This window comes from Crotalus tigris, unplaced genomic scaffold (genome assembly GCF_016545835.1).
Source record: "Crotalus tigris isolate CLP2741 ecotype Arizona unplaced genomic scaffold, ASM1654583v1 scf7180000024461.2689607, whole genome shotgun sequence".
NCBI lineage: Eukaryota > Metazoa > Chordata > Lepidosauria > Squamata > Viperidae > Crotalus > Crotalus tigris.
The window spans coordinates 272,313-298,323 of record NW_024100631.1 but is presented as its reverse complement, the minus strand read 5'-3'; the positions used below and the strand labels follow the sequence as shown (position 1 = coordinate 298,323).

General features: G+C 45.9%; 1 protein-coding gene across 2 annotated transcripts in view; it reads right to left on the bottom strand.

Annotated features, from left to right (window-relative positions):
* MMP17 (matrix metallopeptidase 17) overlaps positions 1-26,011 on the bottom strand; it is a 71,697-nt gene that overhangs the window by 34,428 nt on the left and 11,258 nt on the right. Inside the window, exon 1 of one of the 2 annotated variants that reach the window (XM_039332360.1) lies at positions 23,947-24,737. The exons of the other annotated variant lie outside the window; for it this stretch is intronic. Within the exon in view, the coding sequence (XP_039188294.1) occupies positions 23,947-24,078 (132 nt within the window). The 5' untranslated portion in view covers positions 24,079-24,737. Of the gene's footprint in view, positions 1-23,946; positions 24,738-26,011 lie in introns of those variants that run through there. 2 annotated transcript variants of the gene reach the window in all.

Below are 26,011 nucleotides of genomic sequence, written 5' to 3'. Positions count from 1 at the left end.
GAGTAAGGTTAACTACCCTGATTCTCATCCTTTCAAGAAGAAGCTCAATGGGTAGAAAACAATGTTCAATCCCTCTATGTTTCTTGTTTTGCTTCCTTCCTAGCTGGGGTCTCCCTTGCCCCTTTCTGAGCAGGGGGCTGGACTAGAAGACCTCCAAGCTCCCTTCCAACTCTGTTATTCTGTTCTTTTACAATGGTCTCCTTTGCTGTTGTGTTATTTTATTGTGCATGAGTCAGAAGTGTCACGGATTCTATCTGATGCAGCTGAGTGGCGTCCCACTATATAAGCTGAGAGTTGCAAGGCGTTGACAAGGTGGTGGCTTTGGAAGCCAAGAGGTTTATGGAGATGTCTCCCAAGCTTCTTCTCTTCTTCAAACTCCAGTTGGGTTGGACAGCCTGCTCTCTTTAATGCAGCTGGAGGGAGAGATGAGGCAATCTGCTTTTGCACTGGGACAATCTGCCCCTTGAGAGAAAGCTGGCTGAATTTATTTCCAGCAGCAGATGGGATTCAACTTGCTAGAAGAGGAACATCTGCACCAGGTCAAAAATCTGGAGTTGCTTTCAGAAGAACACTGGGCTCTAGCATCATCCACCCGGTCAGTTGGAACCCATAGGTTTTGCTCCAGGGCCCTCTTAATCAATCTGGCTTTGTTGAGTAAACACAAGAAAAGCAACTGATGGATCATCAGTTTCCCCCAAAGCGTCTATAGGGACCAGGAAGAAATCTCCTCAAATCATACAGAGAATCTGTTCCCAGTTCCAGCCTCAACCCTGTTTCAACTCCAAGCTTTACCAGATGGAAGAAAATAAATACTTGTGATTTACACAGATGGGAGGGGAAAAAAATATCTTAACAACTACAGTTCACAGTTTACCCACACCCAGAGCAAGTGCAAACATGTCACGACTTAGCAACTTCAACGGGTTGTGAATTTTGAGTCGAGGGGATGACCTGCTACTGTAGCATTGAGCGAATTAATTACAGCAACGCGTCCCGTTAATGTACAGGCTGGCTGTTTTTCTGATGAAAATGCAAATGCCCAGAAAGACCAGCATTTGGGAGTCAGTATCTCTGTCTGGAACTTTAGCCCTTTTAAAGGAAAGAGCTTCTTCAGAAATTTAGATTGACTGCACAAGCATAACCCAGATTTGGAATAGAATAACAGACTTGGAAGGGACCTTGGAGGTTTTCTAGTCCATCCCTCTGCTCAGGCAGGAAACCCTATACCATTTCAGACAAATGGTTGTCTGGTCTCTTCTTAAAAAAACTTCCAGTGTTGGAGATTCATAGCTTCTGGAGGCAGGTTGTTCCACTGGTTAATTGTTCTCACGGATGGGAAATTTCTCCTTATTTCTACATTGGATTTCTTTTTAATGATCGTATAGAATAGAATAGAATAGAATAGAATAGAATAGAATAGAATAGAATAGATTGTAGAATAGAATAGAATAGATTGTAGAATAGAATAGATTGTAGAATAGAATAGAATAGATTGTAGAATAGAATAGATTGTAGAATAGAACAGAATAGAATAGATTGTAGAATAGAATAGATTGTAGAATAGAATAGAATAGAATAGAATAGATTGTAGAATAGAATAGAATAGATTGTAGAATAGAATAGAATAGAATAGATTGTAGAATAGAATAGATTGTAGAATAGAATAGATTATAGAATAGAATAGAATAGAATAGAATAGAATAGAATAGAATAGAATAGATTGTAGAATAGACATTCCTAACATTCTCCTTGAAGTTTCTTTTAGGGAAAAACCCTTGTTGATCCTCAAGACAAATCCTTGCGAAGTGCTTTTCAGTCTATCAGTTGGAATCCGTGTGAACAACTTGTAGTTTCAGTAACATTGGATCCCAAGAGGGAAAATGAAATTGTCGCACCCCTCAGGTGATATATTTGCCTCTGCCACTCCAATCAGTTTCCATCATGCAGCTTTGGGGGTCAAACTGGAAAGCCACAGGCTCCTATGCCCTAATGAAGGCTATTTTGCTGAGTTGGAGCCTGGGGCGAAATCCGAAATCGGCAAGGAAAAAAAAAAAAACAACAGGCTGCAATTCCCTAATGCCAGGAAGAAAGAAACTCGGTATGCAATAATTAAGATGATTGAAGCATCTGCGTGGCTAAGGCAGCCCCTCTGTTTCTCAGAACCGGCTGGGAAAAAAGGAGCTGATTTTGACGGTTAAATTGTGGAAATTTTAGAACTCTTTAAATAAGGCTTAAAATCAAAGGGGTCTTGAAAAAGCAATGCCCTTGTCAAAAACCACACGACAGCAGCCTAACAATATTTGAGAGGCTGCCCCAAAGAAGAGGGCGTCAAGCTCTTCTCCAAAGCACCTGAAGGCAGGACAAGAAACAACGGATGGAAACTAATCAAGGAGAGAAGCAACCTGGAACTAAGGAGGAAGGAAGGAAGGAAGGAAGGAAGGAAGGAAGGAAGGAAGGAAGGAAGGAAGGAAGGAAGGAAGGAAGGAAGGAAGGAAGGAAGGAAAGAAAGAAGGACAACGGATGGAAACTCATCAAGGAGAGAAGCAACCTGGAACTAAGGAGAAACTTCCTGACAGTGAGAACAATTAACCAGTGGAACAACCTGCCTCCAGAAGCGGTGAAAGCTCCAACACTGGAAGTTTTTAAGAAGAGATTGAACAACCATTTGTCTGAAATGGTGTTGGGTTTCCTGCTTGAGCAGGGGGTTGGACTAGATGACCCCCAAGGTCCCTCTGAACAACTCTTTTATTCTGTTAATCTGTTCTCCAGAGGGCAAGACAAGAAGTAACGGGTGGAAGCTTATCCAAGAGAGATCCAATGTAAAATGAAGGAGAAATTTCCTGGACTAAGAATAATTGATCAGCGGAACTGGCTTGGCTCCAGAAGTTCTGCTGCTCCATCCCTGCTTAGATAGGGGTTGGACTAGAAGACCTTCAAGGTCCCTTCTAACTCTGCTATTTTGTATTTCTGTTCTGCATTCATACACTTTACCCACGCATACCTATCCTTTTTTTAAAAAAAAAAAATAGCAATTGAACGAAACCTGAACACCACAGAGGTACGTGGTTAGGTGTACCTGGCGTTCCAATCAATCTGCCCCAAATCGGTTCAGATTGATCCAATTTAATCCGGCATTTGGACACCTGATTGGATTAGGTGACTCCATCAGGTTGCCTTTCAGTCAAAATCCCCCAGCTGAATCTTGGCGCAGATCTAATCAGCATCTTCCTAAGCCTTCAAATGTGACACTAACGTGCGCCCGAGACAACCCAATTGTCAGCGTTACAGCTAATGCGATTCTGGGTTTGAAAAACATACCCAACGTTCTTTTTTTTTCTTGATCTGGAGGAAGTTCCCCACAGCCGGAAAAATCTGGCCTGCAACTCTCCTCCTGGCCCAAAGTTGGATCCCAAATCCATTCTTAATGTACAGGTAGTCCTTGACTTACGACCACAAGGGAGCCCCAAATTGTCGCTAAGCAAATCCCTGCAGTTGTTAAGTGAATCACAGGGCTGTTAAAAAGGAATCCGGCTTCCCCCCCCCCTTGATCTGGCTAGGGGTTGGAAAGAGCGCCGCCTTCATTTTTACAGTGCAACCCTGATCTTGCGGAACAGCTTGCCTCCAGAAGTTGTGGGTGCTCCAACACTGGAGGTTTTTAAGAAGAGATTGGACAATCATTTGTCTGGCATGGTCTAGGGTCTCCTTGAGCAGGGGGTTCGACTAGAAGACCTCCAAGGTCCCTTCCAGCTTTATTCGGATGGATTGATTGATTGATTGATTGATCGATTGACTGAAATGGTCTAGGCATGTCTTCTGCTTGAGCAGGGGATTGGACTAGAAGATCTCCAAGATCCCTTCCAGCTCTGTTCTGATTGATTGATTGATTGAAATGATCTAGGCATGTCTTCTACTTGAGCAGGGGGTTGGACTAGAAGACCTTCAAAGTCCCTTCCAGCTTTATTCAGATGGATTGATTGATTGAAATGGTCTAGCATGTCTTCTGCTTGAGCAGGGGGTTGGACTAGAAGAGCTCCAAGATCCCTTCCAGCTCTGTTTTGATTGATTGATTGATTGAAATGATCTAGGCATGTCTTCTACTTGAGCAGGGGGTTGGACTAGAAGACCTCCAAGGTCCTTTCCAACTGTGGTATTCTGTTGTCTACTTAAATCTTAGCGTTGGACACAAGAACCCAAATCATGAGGGTCTGCATCACGATGATCTCTCATTGCCCCCCCTCCCCATGGTGCTTGCCCACTACTTTCAAATGTTGTGTGAATCTGGCTGATGGGTCTTATTAGACGAGCAAACAGCAGCTTCGGGCCGTGCACGAAACTGGGTCAACCGAGTCTTGAAAAACGTGGAACCCCACTGATGCTCACGGCTCTTGCCGTGAGCACGCAGGGAGAACAACACAGCTGTGTCTCAGATTTGTGTGCCAGGCCAGCAACCGATTGCCCGGATCGCCCAATGCCAAGTCTGAATCCCCCCACGTTCCCTCTCGTTGCAAACCAGCCTTTCAACAGAAATGTTAACTTCCCAAATTTCCTTCCCTCCAGAAAATAAATCAGCCTGCCAGCACGTCTTCGCCAATGGGGTGAATCTGATGGAAGGTGACAGCTGAGCTGACGGCTTGTGCTGACAAGCGAACCGAACCGCAGCTGGAAAGCACGGAGGTTTTCTTGAAAACGGAAAACCCGCAGGTCTGGCTAAATCAAAGTATGCAGCCACAAAGCTCCCAAAGGGGGTCTGGGAGCCCTTTAGAACTTGGCCCAGCTCTGTGCAAGCAAGGCTGAGGTTTACAATAATGAAACGAGCAGGATGAAAGGATACCATTCAAATTTAATAACAATAATAATCATAATAAGAAAGTTCGAATGGACCTTGGAGGTCATCGAGTCCAGCCCCCTGCTCAGGCAGGAAACCCTACACCATTTCGGACAAATGGCAGTCCAGTCTCTTCTTAAAAACTTCCAGTGTTGGAGCATTCACGGCTTCTGGAGGCAGGTTGTTCCACTGGTTAATTGTTCTCACTATCTGGAAGTTTCTCCTTAGTTCTAGGTTACTTCTCTCCTTGATTAGTTTCCATCCATTGCTTTTTATCCTACCTTCAGGTGCCTTGGAAAATAGCTTGACTCCCTCTTCTTTGGGGCAGCCCCTGAGATACTGGAAGGCTGCTATCATGTCCTCCCTCGCCCTTCTCTTCGTTAAATTAGACATGCCCAATTCCAGCAACCGTTCCTTATATGTTTTCGCCTCCAGTCGCCTGATCATCTTTGTTGCTCTTCTCTGTACTCTTTCTAGAGTCTCAGCATCTTTTTTACATTGTGGTGACCAAAACTGGATGCCGTATTCCAAGTGTGGCCTTACCAAGGCATTGTAAAGTGGCATTAACACTTCACGTGATCTTGATTCTGTCCCTCTGTTAATGCAGCCCAGCACTGAGTTGGCTTTTTTGGCAGCTGCAGCACACCGCTGGCTCCTATTTAAGTCATTGTGACTTTCTTTCTTTTCTTTTTATATCTTTGATACAGCAAAGCAAACGATGTTATCAGCCCTGCAGAGAGGAAAATCAGCGTTTCCTTTGGCAAAGCCCCTGCCCTTTAAAAAAAAAAGAAAAAAGAATCCCAGGTTCAAAGCTCCCTCCTTACAGAAATAAAAAGATGGGGGGGGGGTGAGAGAGAAAGCATTATCCCTCCCAACCCTTTCCAGCTGGCAGCTGAGAATGGTGCCCTGCGAATCAAATCATCAAAAAAGCGAAAGAGGTTTGACAGTTTGATGGAGTTGAAATAGCCTCGGAGAGGCTCCTTAAGAAGGAGGAAATGAAGACAACACGAAAGGCCTTTTAAAGGAGTTATGTTCACACTTTCTCTTCTGAAGGGTTCGTGAAAGAAGTTCAAATCTGCTCTAGCCGGGGTGGCACTTGACAGCTATACAAAAATTCAGGTGGTCCGAATTTGGATAAATGCAGCCAAATGTCCCGGAGAGCATCCATTAATCTACGCTCAGATCTCTGCTAGAACCCGGCTATTTTATCCGTTTCATTGTCTCTCTGCTCGGATTCTCTTCTTGGAAAATCTCGTTTGAAGGGGAAATCAGGCCCTTGCTTTAGTGAAGAGAGCATTCCAGTTAGTCCTCAGCTTACAACACTGCACTCAAGCTATTCTCCAAAGCGCCTGAAGGCAGGACAAGAAGCAACGGATGGAAACGAATCAAGGAGAGAAACAACCTAGAACTAAGGAGAAACTTCCTGACAGTGAGGACAATTAACCAGTGGAACAACCTGCCTCCAGAAGCCGTGAATGCTCCAACACTGGAAGTTTTTAAGAAGAGACTGGACAGCCATTTGTCTGAAATGGTATAGGGTTTCCTGCCTGTGCAGGGGGTTGGATTACATGACTAGATGACCTCCAAGGTCCCTTCCAACTTTATTATTATTATTATTATTATTATTATTATTATTATTATTATTATTATTATCAATCATCGCACAGTCAGCCAGATGTTCAGACTGGATTTGGCATTTTGTCTACCTATCGAGTCTTTACCCAGGACCTGGGATAGACAGATGTGGATGTTTGATGGTATTACAGGTATCGTCGCAGGATGGAAGCAGTTCCTAATACTTCTATTCTATTCTATTCTATTCTATTCTATTCTATTCTATTCTATTCTATTCTATTCTATTCTATTCTATTCTATTCCTAAATTCCATTATTCTATTCTATTCCATTCTATTCTATTCTATCTATTCTATTCTATTCTATTCTATTCTATTCTATTCTATTCTATTCTATTCCATTCCATTCTATCTAAATTCCTATTCCATTCTATTCTATTCCATTCCATTCCATTCCATTCTATTCTATTCCATTCTATTCTATCTAAATTTCTATTCTATTCTATTCTATTCTATTCTATTCTATTCCATTCTATCTAAATTCCTATTCTATTCTATTCTATTCTATTCTATTCTATTCTATTCTATTCTATTCTATTCTATTCTATTCTATTCTCTATTCCTATTCATTCTGAATTCTATTCTATTCTATTCTATTCTATTCTATTCTATTCTATTCTATTCTATTCTATTCTATTCTATTCTATTCTATCTAAATTCCTATTCCATTCCATTCCATTCTCTATCAGGATCTTCTCCCCAAATGTCTCTCCAATATATACACTACACCTCCCAGAACCCACAGCCAACAGGGCCCTCTGAATCCAATTCGAAGCAGGAGATCCCATCAGTCCCTTCCCAAGATAGTTAGTAGCTCACCAGCTGCTTTGAAAAAAAAAATGGGGATGAGATATGGAAGAACACGCACACACAACCACACAGACCGACAGGCTGGTATATGCCAGAAGCTGGAAATACAGCCCAAGCTGCCTGCAGACAATGACACTAATCCCATCTAATTAGCTGATTTTCCAGCCATTGTTGCCAGCACTGCGGGTTAAATGGGTGTCGGAAAGCATTTGGCAACAGCAGCAGTGATCTGCCAAGGATAACAGAAAAACATAAAATCGGAATTAGCCCCTGGATCGAGAAGGCCGCAGCTTGGGTGCATCCACTGCCTATAAAACTGGCCTTTTCCTGGATCCCTGACTGAGAGTGGATTTTATCATCTAACAGAAAGCAACTCTGATACTGAAGCTGCACTGTCAGAAATGCTTGGGCAGAGGGCTGGACTAGATGACCTATAAGATCCCTTCCAGCTCTATTCTATTCTATTCTATTCTATTCTATTCTATTCTATTCTATTCTATTCTATTCCATTCCATTCCATTCCATTCCATTCCATTCGAACTTTTTTAAGTCTAGGACCACATGTAATCATTCTTTATAAGGAGTTAGTCGGTCTCTCTCTCTCTCTCTCTCTCTCCCCCTCCCTCCCTCTCTCTCTCTCCCTCCATCCCTCCCTCCCTCTCCCTCTCTTTTTCTCTCTCTCTCTCTCCGGTGAACAGCACCACCCGTGCTAACCATGACCTAGCACTACATACGATGAGAAGTATTTTTTTCTTTAAAAAAAAACCCTTAAATCTGGTGGCAGCACTTAGGAGTTGTAGGAAAAGAGAAAAGTTCAACCTCGGTTGTCTTCTGCTTTAAGGCGCCGCAGACAAGGAAACTGCAGCAGAATTAAAAAAAAAAAAGTGCCCTTGCCAGTGGAAAGTTTATTATGACAAGCCTTTTCTGCTCATCACGGTTGGTGACGCACATGCACCGCCTCGGCACCACGGTGAACAAAGTGGGAGCGTGTCAGAAAGGGCAGCAGAGGGTGACCCCCAACGAGCATCCGTTGGTGTGCTGATGTGCTTATAATAGGCAGGCAGGATGAGTAAGCTTGCCCCATTGTCACTAAGGTATCAAGTCAGTGGTCCTCTGTTGAGGCTGTAAAATATGTTAGGGAGGGCTAAGTGTCTATGGTGATTCTCAGTCAATCCAGGTCCCGGTTGTCCCAAAGGTGCTTTTTCAGGAGGGAATAGAATAGAATAGAATAGAATAGAATAGAATAGAATAGAACAGAATAGAGCAGAGCAGAGCAGAGCAGAGTAGAGTAGAGTAGAGTAGAGTAGAGTAGAAGTATAGGATAGAGAATAGAATAGAGTAGAGTAGAGTAGAGTAGAGTAGAGTAGAGTAGAGTAGAGTTGAGTAGAGTATAGAGTATAGAGTAGAGTAGAGTAGAGTAGAGTAGAAGGATATGATAGAGAATAGAATAGAATAGAATTACGGAATAGAATAAAATTATGGAATAGAGTAGAGTAGAGTAGAGTAGAGTAGAGTAGAGTAGAGTAGAGTAGAGTAGAATAGAATAGGATAGGATAGGATAGGATAGGATAGGATAGGGAATAGAATAGAATTATGGAATAGAATAAAATTATGGAATAGAATAGAATAGAATTATGGAATAGAGTAGAGTAGAGTAGAATAGAGTAGAGTAGAGTAGAATAGGATAGAATAGGGAATAGAATAGAATTACGGAATAGAATAAAATTATGGAATAGGATATAATAAAATTATGGAATAGAATAGAATAGAATTATGGAATAGAATAGAATAGAATAGAATAGAATAGAACAGAACAGAATAAAGCTGGAAAGGACCTTGGAGATCTTCTAGCCCATCCCCCTGCTCAAGCAGGAGAACCTATACCATTTCAAGTAAACAAAACAAAGCTGAGAACATCACAGGAGGACCCCAAAGGTTCCCTCCCCCTCCTATCAGAATAGCAGCATCTCAACAGGGATCTATAGGGACCTCACAGTCAAGTTCCTCTCTCTTCTTTTCTACAATCCCTTCTCCAATTCTCCTTACAAATTGTATTTCTGTATCACACCAGACTGAGTTGCAGCCTTGGGGCCCTGCCAACGATCCTCCGATACTATTGCCTTGGGATTCCCTGTATTGGCATTTCAATGAAGGCTGAATAATCAGTGGCGTTAATGGAGAAATGCTCCAGAGCACCAATGTGCTATCTAGGGAACATTGCAAGTAATTGCTGCGGGGCCTCCAGACACTCATTGAAACCCTAAGACTGCCACCATCACCACAATCCCCTCCCCGGCAGATTCTCCTTTTCACCGGAGAATCGGAAGAGGGAAAGAGAAAGACTGCCTACCGACTTGCAATCTGTGCTTAAGAAACTGTGCTGGTTGGTCCTGGAGAAACTCCATCAGCAACGTCCCAACAGCAGTTCATGGGCATCATCCTGCCTGCTCCTAGTCATTGAGAAAAGGGTTCTGTACGGGATGACCATGAAGAATAGTAGGATTTGGGAATGGCGAGTCCAGAGAAAAAAAGGATTAAGGGGGGGACATGACAGCAGTCTTCCAGCCTTTGAGAGGTTGCCACAAGGAGGAAGGAGATCAACTTACTTTCCAAAGCATCAGAAGGCAAGACAAGAAACAATGGATGGAAACTGATCAAGGAGAGAAGCAACCTGGAATTAAGGAGAAACTTCCTGGCAGGGAGGACAATCCATCGGTGGAACAGCTTCCTTCCAGAAGTTGTAGCTGCTCCAACTCTGGAGGCTTTTAAGAAGAGACTGGATAGCCACTTGTCTGAAATGGTTTAGGTTCTCCTGCTTGAGCAGGGGGTTGGACTAGAAGACCTCCAAGGTCCCTTCCAGCTCTGTTCTGATTGATTGATTGATTGACCAGGCTGAGCCCAAGGGGGGGGGTGTCAAGTGCTTCATCAGTCTCAAACTCTTCACGCCCACAAGAGATCTAAGTCCACCTTGTATTCTGTTGACCGTTAATAGTTCACATTCAAGACTTAAGCTTGCATTAGAAACCTTTATATTCATTTGAACTGCCTGGATTTGACAGATTCTTTCGGAAAGTCGATCTAAAGGAGACTTGCTTTGCCAAACCCAGTTCCTCAGGTTGACAAAATCTCTGGTCTTCTCTGGATGGAAACAAGAATTCTAGAAGATGCAGCCATTTCTCCACCTTTAGAAGCATGGACTTCAACACCCAGAATTCCCTGGGTGTCGATCTGCCCTTTGGAAAGCCACCAAGGTTGAGCAACGCTACTCTACAGATTCTTGATGCCCTATTCCTGACACCCAATGTGGCAGATGTTTGAAACTAAGGAGCTGTCCAAGCGATCAAAGTGCTGAATCTTCAAGGGAGCCATTTGACCGTACAGCAGCACAAAGGATGATATTGGAATCAGCTCGATGTCGCAACTGAAATATTTTTCAACCATCAGATTCTTGGAAGGCGAGCTGACACCTGTGCTGGAACAGATTTCAATTGGATACTTCACAGAATTCACACAAAAAAGAGGTCAGAGACGCAAAACGGGTGACATCTGTCTCTTTTCATCAACCACAGACCAGAATTCTTGTTTATCCTTTGTTCTAATTTGATCCACAGAACAATAAGATGTCTGTTAGGCTATATAAATGACATCTGTTGCAAGATCTTTCCTGTCCTAGCCAATCCTGAAAATTAGGAAAACCTACCATCCACTTGGCCAACAATTTGGACTCCACAAGTCCCATTTCTGGAGAAGGTGACATTTCAAGTCTCCAAGTCAACAAGAAAGATCATGGCGGAGAGCATGAGGCGGAATTGGTCCTGAAAAGCCACCATCAAGAGAACATGCCTCCAGTGCTTTCTTTAAAACACATACACAAATCACACACAAAAAAAAAACTTCACAAAAATCTCCAGTCAGATCTCCTCCTCCCTCAACTAACAATATTGATATGGTTCTAGTGTTTGCTTTGCCTTCAGTGGCAAAAATAAATAAATAAAAATAAAAAATGAGGACACCGAGCAAATGGTGCAGAGCTGCATCAGTTTAGAAGGCTGTGACATAATGAAGGTGCAACAGGTTTAACTAGGCGGCATAGATATACTGTTAAATTGTTATCCCAGCCACCATGATTTCTCTCCACTGGCCTTAGAATAGAATAAGAATTGGGAGGGACCTTGCAGGTCTTCTAGTTCAACCCCCCCCCCCGCCCGCTCAAGCAGAAGACCTTATACCAAATGGTTATCCAATCTCTTCTTAAAAACTTCCAGTGTTGGAGCAAGTCGTTCCTCTGGTTAATTGTTCTAACTGCAAAGAAATTTCTCCTTAGTTCCAGGTTGCTTCTCTCCTTGGTTAGTTTCCATCCGTTGCTTCTTGTCCTGCCTTCGGGTGCTTTGGAGAATAGCTTGACTCCCTCTTCTTTGGGGCAGCCCCTGAAATATTGGAACACTGCTATGTCACCCATGGTACAGTGGTGGGATTCATATACGTGAACAACCAGTTCTCTGTGTGGATGCCGCTTCGGGAAGTCCATTCTGGTCCTGGGCAACAAAAAATTAGCTACTAGTTCTGCTCAAGTGATGAGAACCAGCTGAATCCCACCACTATCGTGGTCCAATCTCTTCTTAAAAACCTCCAGTGTTGAAGCATTCACCGCTTCTGGAGGCAGGTTGTTCCACTGGTTAATTGTTCTAACTGCCAGGACGTTTCTCCTTAGTTCTAAGTTGCTTCTCTCCTTGATCAGTTTCCATCCATTGCTTCTTGTCCTGCCTTCAGGTGCTTTGGAGAAGAGCTTGACTCCCTCTTCTTTGGGGCAGCCCCTGAGATACTGGAACAATGCTATCATGTCCCCCCTCGTCCTTCTCTTCATTAAACTAGACATATCCAATTCCAGCAACCGTTCCTTATATGTTTTAGCCTCCAGCCCCCTAATCATCTTTGTTGCTCTTCTCTGTACTCTTTCTAGAGTCTCAGCATCTTTTTTACATCAGGGTGACCAAAACTGGATGCAGTATTCCAAGTGTGGTTTTCTACCAAGACATCATAAAGCATTACTAACATTTCATTTGATCTTGGCAACCCCCATTCTGTAATCTAATTTGCTGCAAAGGGAACAAAGACATGGAAATAAATAAAATAAAAAAATCCAGATGTAGCTACAAACCTATCATTCCTTGACAAAGCCTGGATTTTTGAGTTATGTTTTCTGGTGAAACAGATTATCATCCCAGGGTGAAGAAGGCTTTGAATCACTCCTTCAAAGAACAGAAGCACACACTTGGCTATCAACACCGAACACAACAGTGCAGGAAATCTTGTCCAACAAATCACCGCAAAATAAAGCGTGCTTCTTTCCTTTCTTTGGTCAGATTTATGAGTCCACCTGGCACAGGCATTCAGACCAAGAAATATGCTCTCGATTTGAAAGGAGATGGTGCCCGTCACGTTAAGCCAGGATGTGATTTCTTTGGTTTTAGCAGGCTTTGCCATGATAAACTCAATTGCGGCGAGATGCAAACAATGAATAAAGCTTAGCAGGGTGAGTAACATTGACCAAATGTGGCTAAATCACTGCTCAAGCTAACAGATGAATCCAAGCAAAAGAGCTGTGCAGAACGAAAACCCCAAAACGTGACTAGGATGGATACAGGAAGAAAGCATCACAAGAGTCTCAGCATGGACTAAACAGTTGGTGACCCATAAGATCATTCGTGCAGAAATGTTGCCATACTTCTAAATCTCTCTCCATTACAACTCAAACCTTGTTTACTTCAATCCCCTTCTCACGCAAAAGCTGAGATTCTAATAATGCCATTTTTTATAGCCAATATCATAGTCTTGGACCAGCATCACAGAACTGGAAAGGGTCTCATTCCCTCTGGCTGGATAAGAAGCCACATGCTTTAATTTAGTTGAGATGTGGCCATCAACCTTGAGTTTCCAGCTATACTTACAGGACCGCATTCTGCCGCACAGTTCCCAGAGACCGGTGAGGTCCCATAGATTGGGCCTCCTTCAGGTCCCGTCGGCTAGACAATATCGGCTGGCGGGCCCTCGGGGAAGGGCCTTTTCTGTGGTGGCTCCGACCTGGTGGAATCAACTTCCCCCCGAGGTTCGAACTACTCCCACCCTGCCGGCCTTTAAGAAAGCCGTTAAAACTCTCCTGTTCCGGCAGGCCTGGGGCTGATGTCCCCGGGGGGCGGGCGGGATATGATCGGACTCGCGGTATGACTGTATTATTTTATTGTTTTATGATTGTTTTAATCTCTGTACGCCGCCCTGAGTCCTTTGGGATTGGGCGGCATATAAATAAAATTAAATATGAATACAAATACAAATATATACAGGTAGTTCACGAGTTACAACAGTTCATTTAGTAACCATTCAGAGTTACAGCAGCACTGAAAAAGTGGCTTAATGAAGAGAAGGACTAGGGAGACATGATAGCAGTGTTCCAGTATTTGAGGGGCTACCACAAAGAAGAAGGGGTCAAATTATTCCCCAAAGCACCAGAGGGCAGGACAAGAAACAATGGATGGAAACTAATCAAGGAGAGAAGCAATCTGGAATTAAAGAGAAAAAATTAACCAGGGGAACAGCTTGCCCCCAGAAATTGTAGGCACTCCATCACTGGAGATTTTTAAGAAGAGACTAGACAACTTGTTTGAGATGGTATAGGTTCTCCTGCTTGAGCAGGGAGCTGGACTAGAAGACCTCCAAGGTCCCTTCCAGCTCTATTCTATTCTATTCTATTCTATTCTATTCTATTCTATTCTATTCTATTCTAGTCTAGTCTAGTCTAGTCTAGTCTAGTCTATTCATCCCATCCTCTATTCTATTCTATTCTATTCTATTCTATTCTATTCTATTCTATTCTAGTCTAGTCTAGTCTAGTCTAGTCTATTCATCCCATCCTCTATTCTATTCTATTCTATTCTATTCTATTCTATTCTATTCTATTCTATTCCATTCCATTCCATTCCATTCCATTCCATTCTTCTAGTCTAGTCTAGTCTAGTCTAGTCTAGTCTAGTCTAGTCTAGTCTAGTCTAGTCTAGTCTAGTCTAGTCTAAATCTCAACTGGTTTGCCGGAGGACCTTCTCAAGGTGTTGAACCCAGAGCCCCCCCCCCTTTCTTTTTTGCTTCTGTTGAGAAGGAAAGGAACCTCAAGGAAGTTGACCTGGTCCCTTGATTCCTTTACACTTTTTTAAACCTACAAACTCCACACTCGCTCAATTCTTTGATCTGGAAACCACAAATGATCCTCTAAAGAAACACCAACAATAAGTAATTCATCTCCTCTTTCCTTAATTTATATCCATGTGCCTTCTCGTGGGGGTAGCGGTCCCAAAGATTCCTGAATCCACCTTTAATGTGACTTGAAAGAACGAGAGAATTCGTGGACGGGAAGTCCTTTTTGCTCTTCTGCTTTCCTTTGGCATCATTGTCACCACCTCGTTCGCTCTTCTGTTTCTAGCGGGATCTGCTACCCTGCTGATTTCGGCATGAAATGTGTTTATCAGTAGGAATCCAAGGGTATCCAGCTAGATCCTTCCAAGAAAAGTACAAAAGCAGAGTCTCTCTCTCTTTTTTGAATGACAGCTCGTTATTTTTCCTTCCCCTGTTCTCTCTCTTTATCTTCAGAACAGTAAAGAGAAACAACTTTTGGCAACCGTTTGTAGATCACCCCAAGAGGCTTTTGAGGCGAGAGGAAGATCACACCGTGTCCCTTATTTTTTTTATCTTTATTTGCTGGATGTACCCGAGGTTCCAAGAAACAGCCATGCCAAATTGTCCATTCAGTCTGTCCTATCAGCCTAATAGCCTGTGTTCTGTTGCCAAATATTTTTCAGCCAGTGAGAGAGTCTTCCCGTATCCTTTCTTCCCCGGGCAGAGAACCTGAGGACCATCTGGACGTAGACCCTTCATCAAAGATTTATTCTGAAAAGCAGCTGTTGCTCATCCGCGCAGGTGGCGAAACCTCCGGAGATGCGGGAGGTGCGTATGGAGACCAGCGAATTTGCTGATGGTCTGGGAGAAGAACGGGTGGAGTCCTTCTCCACCGCTTGCCAACTCTTGAAGACCAATCTGAGCCAGGCGCTAAAATCAGCAGAACAGATTGCTGAGGCTGACATCTCGAGAAGGAAGTTGCACTTTGCAAAAATGAGCTTGGGAAAGCAATGCTTTTTTTTTTTTTTTTGGCCAGGAGAGATTTAGAAGCGCCAATGGAAAAAAAAAATCCGCTGAAGAAAATGTAACTGTAAGAATAACAGAGTTGGAAGGGACCTTGGAGGTCATCTAGTCCAACCCCTGCTCAGGCAGGAAACCCTACACCATTTCAGACAAATGGTTGTTCAATCTCTTCTTAAAAACTTCCAGTGTTGGAGCTTTCACCGCTTCTGGAGGCAGGTAGTTCCACTGGTTAATTATTCTCACTGCCAGGAAATTGCTCCTTAGTTCCAGGTTGCTTCTCTCCTTGGTTAGTTTCAACCCTATCAACACTGCCAGCAAAGACACAGGTGGATGTTCACTTCACCCCATGGCCTCTCTGTTTGCCCATCCTTAAGAACACAGATGCAATAAGGTAGTCCTTGACTTACAACCCTACATTTAGTGACCGTTCCAAGTTACGACGGCACTAAAAAAAAGCAACTTAGGAAATAGCAAAAGGACCACGTCCAGCATTTTGTGGTCGGCCTCCACATAAGGTTGGCCTTGGCACCTTAAAGCTCTTCCTGTGTCCTTGAATTTAAAACCCCCTTCCCAAAAAAACAAACAAACAAACAAACCAGGTTTAGGCATTAAAATGAGACTGATAAAGGAGAATATTTGTAGCTCAGATTTGAAAAGAGAGGTCCCTGGTGTTCTGTGAGCTTGGTGGGTTTCTTGCAGAAGTTTCATTACCCGAACTAGGTAATATAATCAGTATTAGAAGGGAGTGAGATTTAATCTCTCTTTATATACTAAAGCAAGATCCACTCCCTTTTGGAAGTGATGCTGCTGCTTAGTTGGATCATGAAAGGTCTGCAAGAAAAGCTCAGAGAGCACCAAGGACTCCATAGTTCTCCTCCTCCTCCTCCTCCTCCTCCTCCTCCTCCTCTTTGCAAACCCCCTTCCCTTCTAACACTGATGATGTTACCTAGTTTGGGTAATGAGACGTCTGCAAGAAAACAACCCAGCTTAGAGAATCCCCCAAGGACCCCTCAAAATGAAATGTATTTTCTTCCCCTCCTGGCCAAGAAACCTGGCCCGATTTATTTCTCTTGTGTTAAATCTTGGCGGAAAACCTTGGGCTCCTATCGCAGGCTGTACTTGAAATTAGACTTGGGTGTCTTAGTCGGGAGAAAATACTCCGGGATAACAAACAGCATTATTTATTAAAGAAACGGGAGGAATTCTTATCGTATCCCAAGGCAAAGAGAGAGAGAGAGAGAAACAAAACAGCAGCTCTGTAATGGCTACATTATTCAAGGTATTGTTCTCCTCTGCTTCCTTTGTAAAAAATGTTTCTGTGTAATTTCGGCGGAGTGGGAGCTGGTGCCTCACCACAGTGTGAGGGGCAGCCAAACTCACACAATAATGGACAGTTCATTTATCTGAAAAAGACACCATTTTTGGAGAGCGTTTTATGGATTGCATGGATTTATAGATCCGACAGCAGGAGCCCGAACGCGGGACGGAGCCAGGAGAGAAAACAGTCCAGGTAGCCCTTGACTTACGACGGTTCGCTTAGCGACGGGTCAAAGTTACAACGGCACCCCAAAAAAGCAACTTAGGACCGTTTTTCACACTTACGACGGTCACGTGATCCAAATTTAGATGCTTGGCGACTGTTTCATACCTACGACCGTGGCCGTGTCTCGGGGTCACGCCATCCCCTTTTGTGACCACCTGACAAATAAAGTCAATGGGGAAGCCGGATCCACTTAACAACAGGAGCGATTCACTTAACAACGGGGGCAAGGAAGGTCTTAAAACCGGGCAAAAAAACCTCACTTAACATAGGCCTTGCTTAGCAGCAGAAATTTTGGGCTCAATTCTGGTCGTGAGTCGAGGACCATCTGTATTACGAAGCATAAACTCTTTCGTAGGTCAGTCCCTTAAATCATTTAAATAGGAGCCAGCCATGTGCTGCAGCTGCCAAAAAGGCCAACGCAGTGCTGGGCTGCATTAACAGAGGGATAGAATCAAGATCACGTGAAGTGTTAATATCACTTTACAAGGCCTTGGTAAGGCCACACTTGGAATACTGCATCCAGTTTGGGTCACCACGATGTAAAAAAGATGTTGAGACTCTAGAAAGAGTACAGAGAAGAGCAACAAAGATGATTAGGGGACTGGAGGCTAAAACATATAAGGAACGGTTGCTAGAATTGGGTATGTCTAGTTTAACGAAGAGAAGGACAAGGGGGGACATGATAGCAGTATTCCAATATCTCAGGGGCTGCCATAAAGAAGAGGGAATTCAAGCTATTTTCCAAAGCACCTGAAGGCAGGACAAGAAGCAACGGTGGAAACTAATCAAGGAGAGAAGCAACCTAGAACTAAGGAGAAACTTCCTGGCAGTTAGAACAATTAACCAGTGGAACAACCTGCCTCCAGAAGCGGTGAATGCTCCAACACTGGAAGTTTTTAAGAAGAAACTGGACAGCCATTTGTCCAAAATGTATAGGGTTTCCTGCCTGAGCAGGGGGTTGGACTAGATGACCTCCAAGGTCCCTTCCAACTTTACTACTACTACTACTACTACTACTACTACTATTCCACTAAAGACAATATAACGCCATAACCGTTGATTGCAATACTGGGTTGACTCTCATCCTGGCTAAATAAAACGCATTTTTAACCAACATTCCTCCACTGGCGTTTTCCGATGTGCGGGTGTGCACAGCGCACAATGTTTGCAACATTAAAGGCTGCATTCCGTTCTTCCTTCCCAGTTTCCACAGATGCGAGAAAGGCAACGTTGCTTGTTTTGTGCAGCTGTTCACCCACTGCTGTAGCTCCCCCCCCCCGTGGCTAGTTTACACCCTGCCTAATCCTTCCCTCCCACAGTGAAGGCTTCAGTTGTTTTTCCTAGGAAAGTACAAAACCATCCCGTGGTTTCTTTACGCTCTACCCTCTCAAACTTGAAGGCAACTTTAATCAACCGTCTGGGGCTCCTTGAAATGAGTGAACTGCATGTCCCAGAATTCCCCCACCCATAAAGGTCCCCAGTGGGCTGGCTGGGGCATTCTGGGAGCTGAGGCCCACCCCTTTTACAGTTCATCCGATTCGAGGGCCACAGATGGTCCACTGGCCCTACCACAAGATCACGTTCCAAGCAGGCTCTCTTTGGGAGAAAGCACACGGTCCTTATAAGGGGATTTCCCACCGTCAACTCACACGATGCTTTTTATAATTTTCCGGGACGTCTAACTCAATTAGTATCCCTTATTGCTCGCTTCACCAACACAAAGGCTTTGCGTTTTTTTTATTTTTTGTTTAAATTCACCCAAAAGGTTTTTGTCGGCAGGGCGAGAGCTGCTTAATACTGCAGCGATCGGAGCGGAGCAGAGGAAGGAAATTGATCCGGCTCCCTTTGGCCACCGAGTGGGTCACATTCCCCAAGGGCTTCTCTACTGATGACCTTCTCCGATTCTGCAGAGCTCAGACATTTAGAATTAGATTTCCCAAACAGAGGTGGAAAGTTGTCTGTGGAGGGATTCGTGCTGGCCCAGTTTTGGTGAGGCAGTTTTACAGCACCCAGGCAAAGAGGCAGGTGCTAAGGAGCAAAATACTCGAACAAATTAAGATAGATTTGAAGGAAGATATCCATACATCCCTCCCTCCCTCCCTTCTTTCCTTCTTCTCATTCCCATCTCTCTCTCTCTCCCTTTCTTCCTTTCTTCCCCATCTCCTTTTCCTTCCTTCCTTCCTTCCTTCCTTCCCCATCTCCTTCTTTTCCTTCCTTCCTTCCTTCCTTCCTTCCTTCCCCATCTCCTTCTTTTCCTTCCTTCCCCATCTCCTTTTCTTTCATTCCTTCCTTCCTTCTTCATCTCCTTCTTTTCCTTCCTTCCTTCCCATCTCCTTCTTTTCCTCCCTCCCTCCCCCTCTTTCCTTCCTTCCCCATCTCCTTCTTTCCCTCCCTCCCTCCCTCCCTCCTCTCTTCCTTCCTTCTTCCCTCCCTCCCTTTCTTCCCCATCTCCTTCTTTTCCTTCCTTCCCATCTCCTTTTCCTTCCTTCCTTCCTTCCTCTCCTTCTTTTCTTTCCTTCCTTCCTTCCATCCCCATCTCCTTCTTTCCCTCCCTCCCTCTCTTCCTTCCTTCTTCCCTCCCTTCCTTCCTTTCTTCCCCATCTCCTTTCCCTCCCTCCCTTCCCCTGATTAGGTCTGAGAGTTGGAAGCCCAGGTATAGCTCCTCTTCCCCTTGAATTGCCACTTTACTTCACAGAGCTTTGATACGGTGCAACAGAAGTGGCTTCAACAGCCCCTAGAGGGCTGCAAAAGCTAGGTTTACATTTTCATAAAATAAAACAGAAGGAAGCCAAAACTGCACCTGAAAACTAAGCTGGCTCTGCTTCCTAAGCAAGGAGAGGAGGAAAGCTCCCTGAATGCTCTCCAGCTGGTGGTTCCAATCTCCCAGAGAACCCAGATAATCCCAATTCCAGATGTGCTAATTAGAAGGTGGCATTTCCCAAAGAGCTTTTCATCCAACAGCTATTTTGCCTTTCTTTCTTTCTTTCTTTCTTTCTTTCTTTCTTTCTTTCTTTCTTTCTCTCTCTCTCTCTCTTTCTTTCTTTCTTTCTTTCTTTTTCTTTCCTCCCTCTCTCCCTCTTAAGGGCTGGAGGTCAGCCTCCCTACGATACCAATTAGGCTGGGTTGTGCTTTGGCTATGCTATCATGTGGTCTGCTTGATGCTTATCTTAATAGAAGTTGTGAACCTAGTTATGAGAGAGAGAGAGAGAGAGAGAGAGAGAGAGAGAGGGAGGGAGGGAGAGGAAGAGAGAGAAAGATAATATACTGGAGATAGATAGATGATAGATAGATAGATAGATAGATAGATAGATAGATAGATAGATGGATGGATATAGATATAAACAAACAGACATACAGAGATAGATAGACAAACAAACAGATAGATAGATAGACAGACAGAGACAGACAGACAGACAGGCAGGCAGGCAGGCTTAGCATGATAGGCTAACCCAGCTGATTGCTGGAGAAGGGAGAGTCAATCCCCCAAACTCAGTTCATGACCCAATTAGGTAACATCATCAGTGCTAGTGAGGTATGCAGGGAGGAGGAGGAGAAGAGAAGGAGGTGGAAGAGGACTGTCAGGTCCTTGGTGCTGTCTGAGCTGGGTGGTTTTCTTGCAGACGTTTCATGACCCAACTAGGTAACATCATCAGTGCACCTTCTGCAAGAAAACTACCCAGCTCAGAAACCACCAAGGACCTCACGACTAAAAAAATCAGAGACCATAAATCAGTGAAACCCAAAACCCGGCCCAAAATAAACAAAAAATTAGAGAAGGCTAAGACAAATTAAATATGGATTACTTTAATTCCAGAGTAGATGGCACGCTGTGAATGACTCGGAAGGAGTGTTGCTGATAATATTTGTAATTCAAGAGTTGAATTGTGGGGTCCCTGGTGCTCTCTGAGCTGGGTGGTTGTCTTGCAGACCTTTCATGACCCAATCTAGTGTAATATCAGTACACTGATGATGTTACCTAATTGGATCCCGAAAGGTCTGCAAGAAAACCACCTGGCTCAGAGAGCACCAGCGACCTTTCCACCTCCCAAATCTTCAAGAATAAAGCAGGCATAAAGGCAGCGTTTTTAGTAGCGCCAGAGACCGTTTATTTTTGAACATTATCACCGGCTCTTTGCAATCAACCCAGCCATGGATCTCTCCAGCGACTAGAACAGCAGTTATGAACTAGTCTCAGTTATATAATTTCTTTTTTTAAAAAAAAGAAGAAATGTACATCTCTCGCTCTGCGGGGCAACCCGCCCCAAATCATCTCAAACACCCCGTGCCATCGTGCCTAAAATTTGGGCTCAGAAAAAGAAGAAGACAGATAGCAAGAGGGTGATCCAGAGTAATAACAGACAAGCTAAACCATCTGGACTTGCATCAAAGCAACAGTTTTCTGAGTCTACACCAGGAGGAGGAGGAGGAGGAGGAGGAGGAGGAGGAGGAGGAGGAGGAGGAGGAGGAGGAAGAGGTGGCATCAGCAGCAAAGTAAATGCGCAGCACTGGAATAGAATCACTTAATGATACCAATGTGAATTCTTCTCTAGATAAAAGTACCAGCTACAGGAGTTGATACCTCCAGGGAATATTGTCTTCCCATAGGAAATGCTACCAACCCGTATTAAATTAAGTGGAACTGTGGAATAATCCCCATTATTCTCTGTGGAATAATCCCCATGGGTTCTCACAAGGATTGACAGTTTTAAAAAAATGAACTCAATTTACTCTGGTGCTATCTACTCCAAGACTGGAGAACCTACAGGTCTTCCAGATGCTGCTGGAATAACAACCTCTAGCAGAAAGGATGGTCAACATTGAAGAAGGCTAGGAGATGGGTTCTCAACCTTTGGAGGCCCATTTATAATCCACGCCTCTAAGTATTCCAGTCCACTAACTAACCTGAGACTTTCTCAACCTAGCTAGCTCAAGACTTTGGGTATTCCAGAAGCAGCCCCATTGATATGGTTCCTTTCCTCTAGAGCAGGGGCCTTCAAACTTGGCCCTTTGATGACTTGCGGACTTCAACTCCCAGAATTCCTCAGCCAAGCACGCTGGCTGAGGAATTTTGGGAGTTGAAGTCCACAAGTCATCAAAGAGCCAGGTTTGAAGGCCCCTGCTCTAGAACATGGTTTTATTTGGGAATTGAGATGCTCCCTACAAGAAAAAATATATGACCATTTCCATTAGTCCAGTCATTTGGACAACCTTTCTGATAGACCTTAGTGATAGCGTCAAACTCATGTTCTCCAGCCCAGCAAAATGTGTTATTTGTTCTACTTTCAGAATATCTCAGTTTACACTGAACATTCTCTAGACGTCCCTACCGGAGCAGAAATGGTCAACTGGGTGAAAAGTGCTGCCTTCTCCTCATCTGGGGCCTTCCAAATTTTGAGTAACACAGCAAGATGGAGGAGTCTACCCGTTATGGAGTCCGTGCAATGTGTATCTCGAGAGCTACTAAGAGATCAGCCTTGCCCTGAAGGTTTTGACCCTCAGCAACCTCTGCCTACCACTCTAGAGAACCAACTGGATCCATAAAACCCAACGGTTCTGAGAAGATCAAAGTTGGCCACTCCTCAACTAGAGAACAGGTCTCGCAATTTCTGCAGAACAGAAGATCATCAGACTGAATCAATCAGCCGTTTCAACCAGCCGTGGGAAGGACAGCAGTGTCCCCACATGCCATTTGTTGCCCACCCACTCGCCCCCAAATCCAGAGAAAGTGCTTCCAACTATAAACCAAACACGGTTGGGTTAGTTAGAATAAGCACGATCCCACAACGTTGTTCAGGAGTCAGGAACTGCGATGTGTTGTTTTTCCGCCGGCTGAGCCATTTTGTAAGCTAATTTGGGAGATGCATCTCTCTCTCTCTCTCTCTCTCTCTCTCTTTTTTTTTTTTCTGGCACACAGAGTGTCCTGTTCTCCGAAGAAGGTTGAGTTGTTTTGGTAGACAGAGGGCTGGAGGGAAGACGCGGAACTACTCTGGATACCAGGGAAGAGAGGAAATTCACCATTTCCTTCTACGTGCACAAGAGAGCGCCCTTGAGAATATCCATGGGATGGAAAGCCCTCAGTATCAACTCAAGAGAATCGCAGGGAATGTAAGACTGGTTGAGATTTCACCTCCTTCCCACCGAGCGGACCTGCGAATGCTGAGAAAAGTGGAAGTACCCTTGGAGTAAAGGAAGGGCAAGTGGGGGGCCCCCCAGGCTACTAGCTACAGAGCAACCCAGAGCAAGCCCTAGAGATGCTACCAGGCGGAAGTGGGTCCTTGGAAGAAGGAAGTGTCCCCTGACGTTCAACAGGGCTTCCTTGCAGTCCCAGAGGAATCGGCACCCTCTGCGGAGGAATAAGTGGCACTGAACTTAGGGAGACTTCCTTAGCAGGTGTACCCCCAAAACAGAAGAGTCAGAAGGAGGAGGAGATGCAAGAAGGCAAGTCACACCTAGAATTGATCTCCAGGCAAAAGGCGCCTCCGAATTAAGATGCCGAACCGCAGGGCAACCTGTTTTTCCGCCCTCCCTCCGGCTCTGCCAACCTGCTCCCCTCTCCTCCCCTCTTCTGGAAGAGAAGCACCCCTTACCCCCCCACCTCAGAAGGAGAGAGACTTCTCCTTGATCTGCGGACCGGTGGAAGCCACCGGAGGAACGGACCAGCTGCCTTCCGATGGTCTCCTCCGAAGGGGAAAAGACCCCTACATCCAACCCTCTTTTTTTTTTTTCCTCCTCGCCGGCCCCAGCGGGATCCCTAGGCCCATCGGCCCCTGCCAAGCAGGCTGGGGATGATGGTGGTTTCCTAGCACCGACCTCCTGACCGGAGGAGCCGGTGTCTCAGCGCTTCCCCTGCCCCTGGGGAATCCCTTCGCGCAGGAGACACCCCACCCCCCGCCGCCCACCCCCCCCAAAAAGAGACAAACGAGCCCTCCCCCGGGGGGCTCCACTTACAACTCCCCGCGCCAGCTCCTCGGCGGTGGGGGTGGGGGCGGCCAGGGTCCGCCGCGTCGCCAAGCAAAAGGCCAGCATCAGAAACATCTCCTGGGGGGGCAGACACGGCCGGGGCCAACAGCTCCCCAACATCCCTTTTAGTCTTCTGCCGTCGCCGCCGCTACCGCCGCTACCGCCGCCGCCTGCAGCCGCGGAGCCTCCGAGGACGGCTGGGGAGGACGCCGGGCGACGCCGGCGATCCGCAAGGGGGAAGAGACGGAGGGCGACATCCGCGCTTCTGCGCTGCCCGGGCTGGCGGCGGGGACTGTCGCCGGGGGAAAGCCGCTCCCTTCGCAGCAGCAGCAACAGCAACAGCAGGAGCCCACCCACCCCTTCTCTCCAGCCCGCGTCGTCAGAAGGCGAGGACCCGGGTCCGGGGGCGCAGTTGCAGAAGCGGCGGCGATGCTCTGCCCGGAGAACAAGCCTCTGAGATCCGAGGACTCTTGGAGAGGAGGGGAGGGGGGTTTGGATGGATCGCGGGCAACGGCGTCGGCTCCAACTTTTCTGGCGCAACCGGTGCGCCCGGACAGGCAGGCAGGCAGGCAGCAACAGCGGACCGACAGGCGCTCCAAGAAGCTGCAGTTCCTCGGAGCTGCGAGGAATCCACCGCTCGCTCCCTCTGGATCGCGGTCGGTGGGTGGGTGGGTGGGGGAGCGATCCGAAGCCCCCCCAGCTGAGTCCGGGCCTCGCGCCTCCGACAGCTTCGCCGGAGAGGCGCAGCCGCCACCCAGCAACCCCCGGCCGAATGAAGGGAGCGCCGGCCGAGCCGGCGGACTCCTTCGGCCGCGGCGGCGAAGCCCTGCGAAGGAGGGCGGAGCGGGAGGGGCGGAGGCGTCGCCGTGGCCGTGGCCGGAGGGGGGCGCTGGCGAGCGGGGGAAGCACGCGCGCTCCCGGCTCGGGCACGGGGCTCCCTCCCGCGCGTCAAGACGCAGCGCAGCCGCCAGCCGGGATGGAGGATTGCGCGTGGCCGGGCGAGGGTTGTGGCTCTGGAGAGGTTGGGTGTGTGTGTGTGTGGGGGGACAAAGGGTAGAACAGTGGTTCTCAACCTTTTTAATGCCAGGACCCCCCCGACCGGTCGTAAGTCGAGGACTACTCAACCGGTCTTAAGTCGAGGACTACTCAACTGGTGCAGCCCCGTTTGCAGAATGGGACTTTTGGCAGGCTCAGCAGGGCAGAGACAGCCTGGACAATTCCTATTGGCTTTGGAAAGCCAATAGAATTAGACTCTATTCAAGAGAGTCTATTCTATTGGCTTTCAAAGGCCAATAGAATAAAAGGGAGTAGCACAGCTAAGGAAAAGGGGAAAAAAATGGCGGACTGCGTTGTTTGGCGACCCCCGTGAAATGGTCGTTTGACCCCAAATGGGGTCCCGACCCACAGGTTGAGAACCACTGATCCAGATGCTTCCAGTTCTTAAAGACTGGGGTAGAAGTTGGGGGGGGGGGCTCTGTGAGATGGAGGCTGCGACGGGGAGAGAGGACCATGGGTTCAGAGGACGGGATTTGGAAGCACCTGATCCTGTTCCGACTTTGGAGTGGTCCCTTCCCTTTAGGCCAGTGGTTCTCAACCTTTTTAATGCCTTGACCCCCAACCAGTCATAAGTCGAGGACTACTCAACGGGTGCAGCCCCCTGTGCAGAATGGGACTTTTGGCGGGCTCAGCAGGGCAGAGACAGCCTGGACAATTCCTATTGGCTTTTGAAAGCCAATAGAATTAGACTCTATTCAAGAGAGTCTATTCTATTGGCTTTCAAAAGCCAATAGAATAAAAGGGAGCTAAGGAAAAGGGGGAAAAAATGGCGGACTGCGTTGTTTGGCGACCCCCGTGAAATGGTCGTTTGACCCCAAATGGGGTCCCGACCCACAGGTTGAGAACCACTGCTTTAGGGGTTGCTATTCTTTGCATCGCCCTTTCCATCATCTTCCTCACCATCCGTCTTGGGGATGTACTTACTGGGAGATAGCGCGAAAGCGCGTCCTCCCGGCAATCTTGCGGGACCAGAAGCTAAGGACAATTGACACATAAA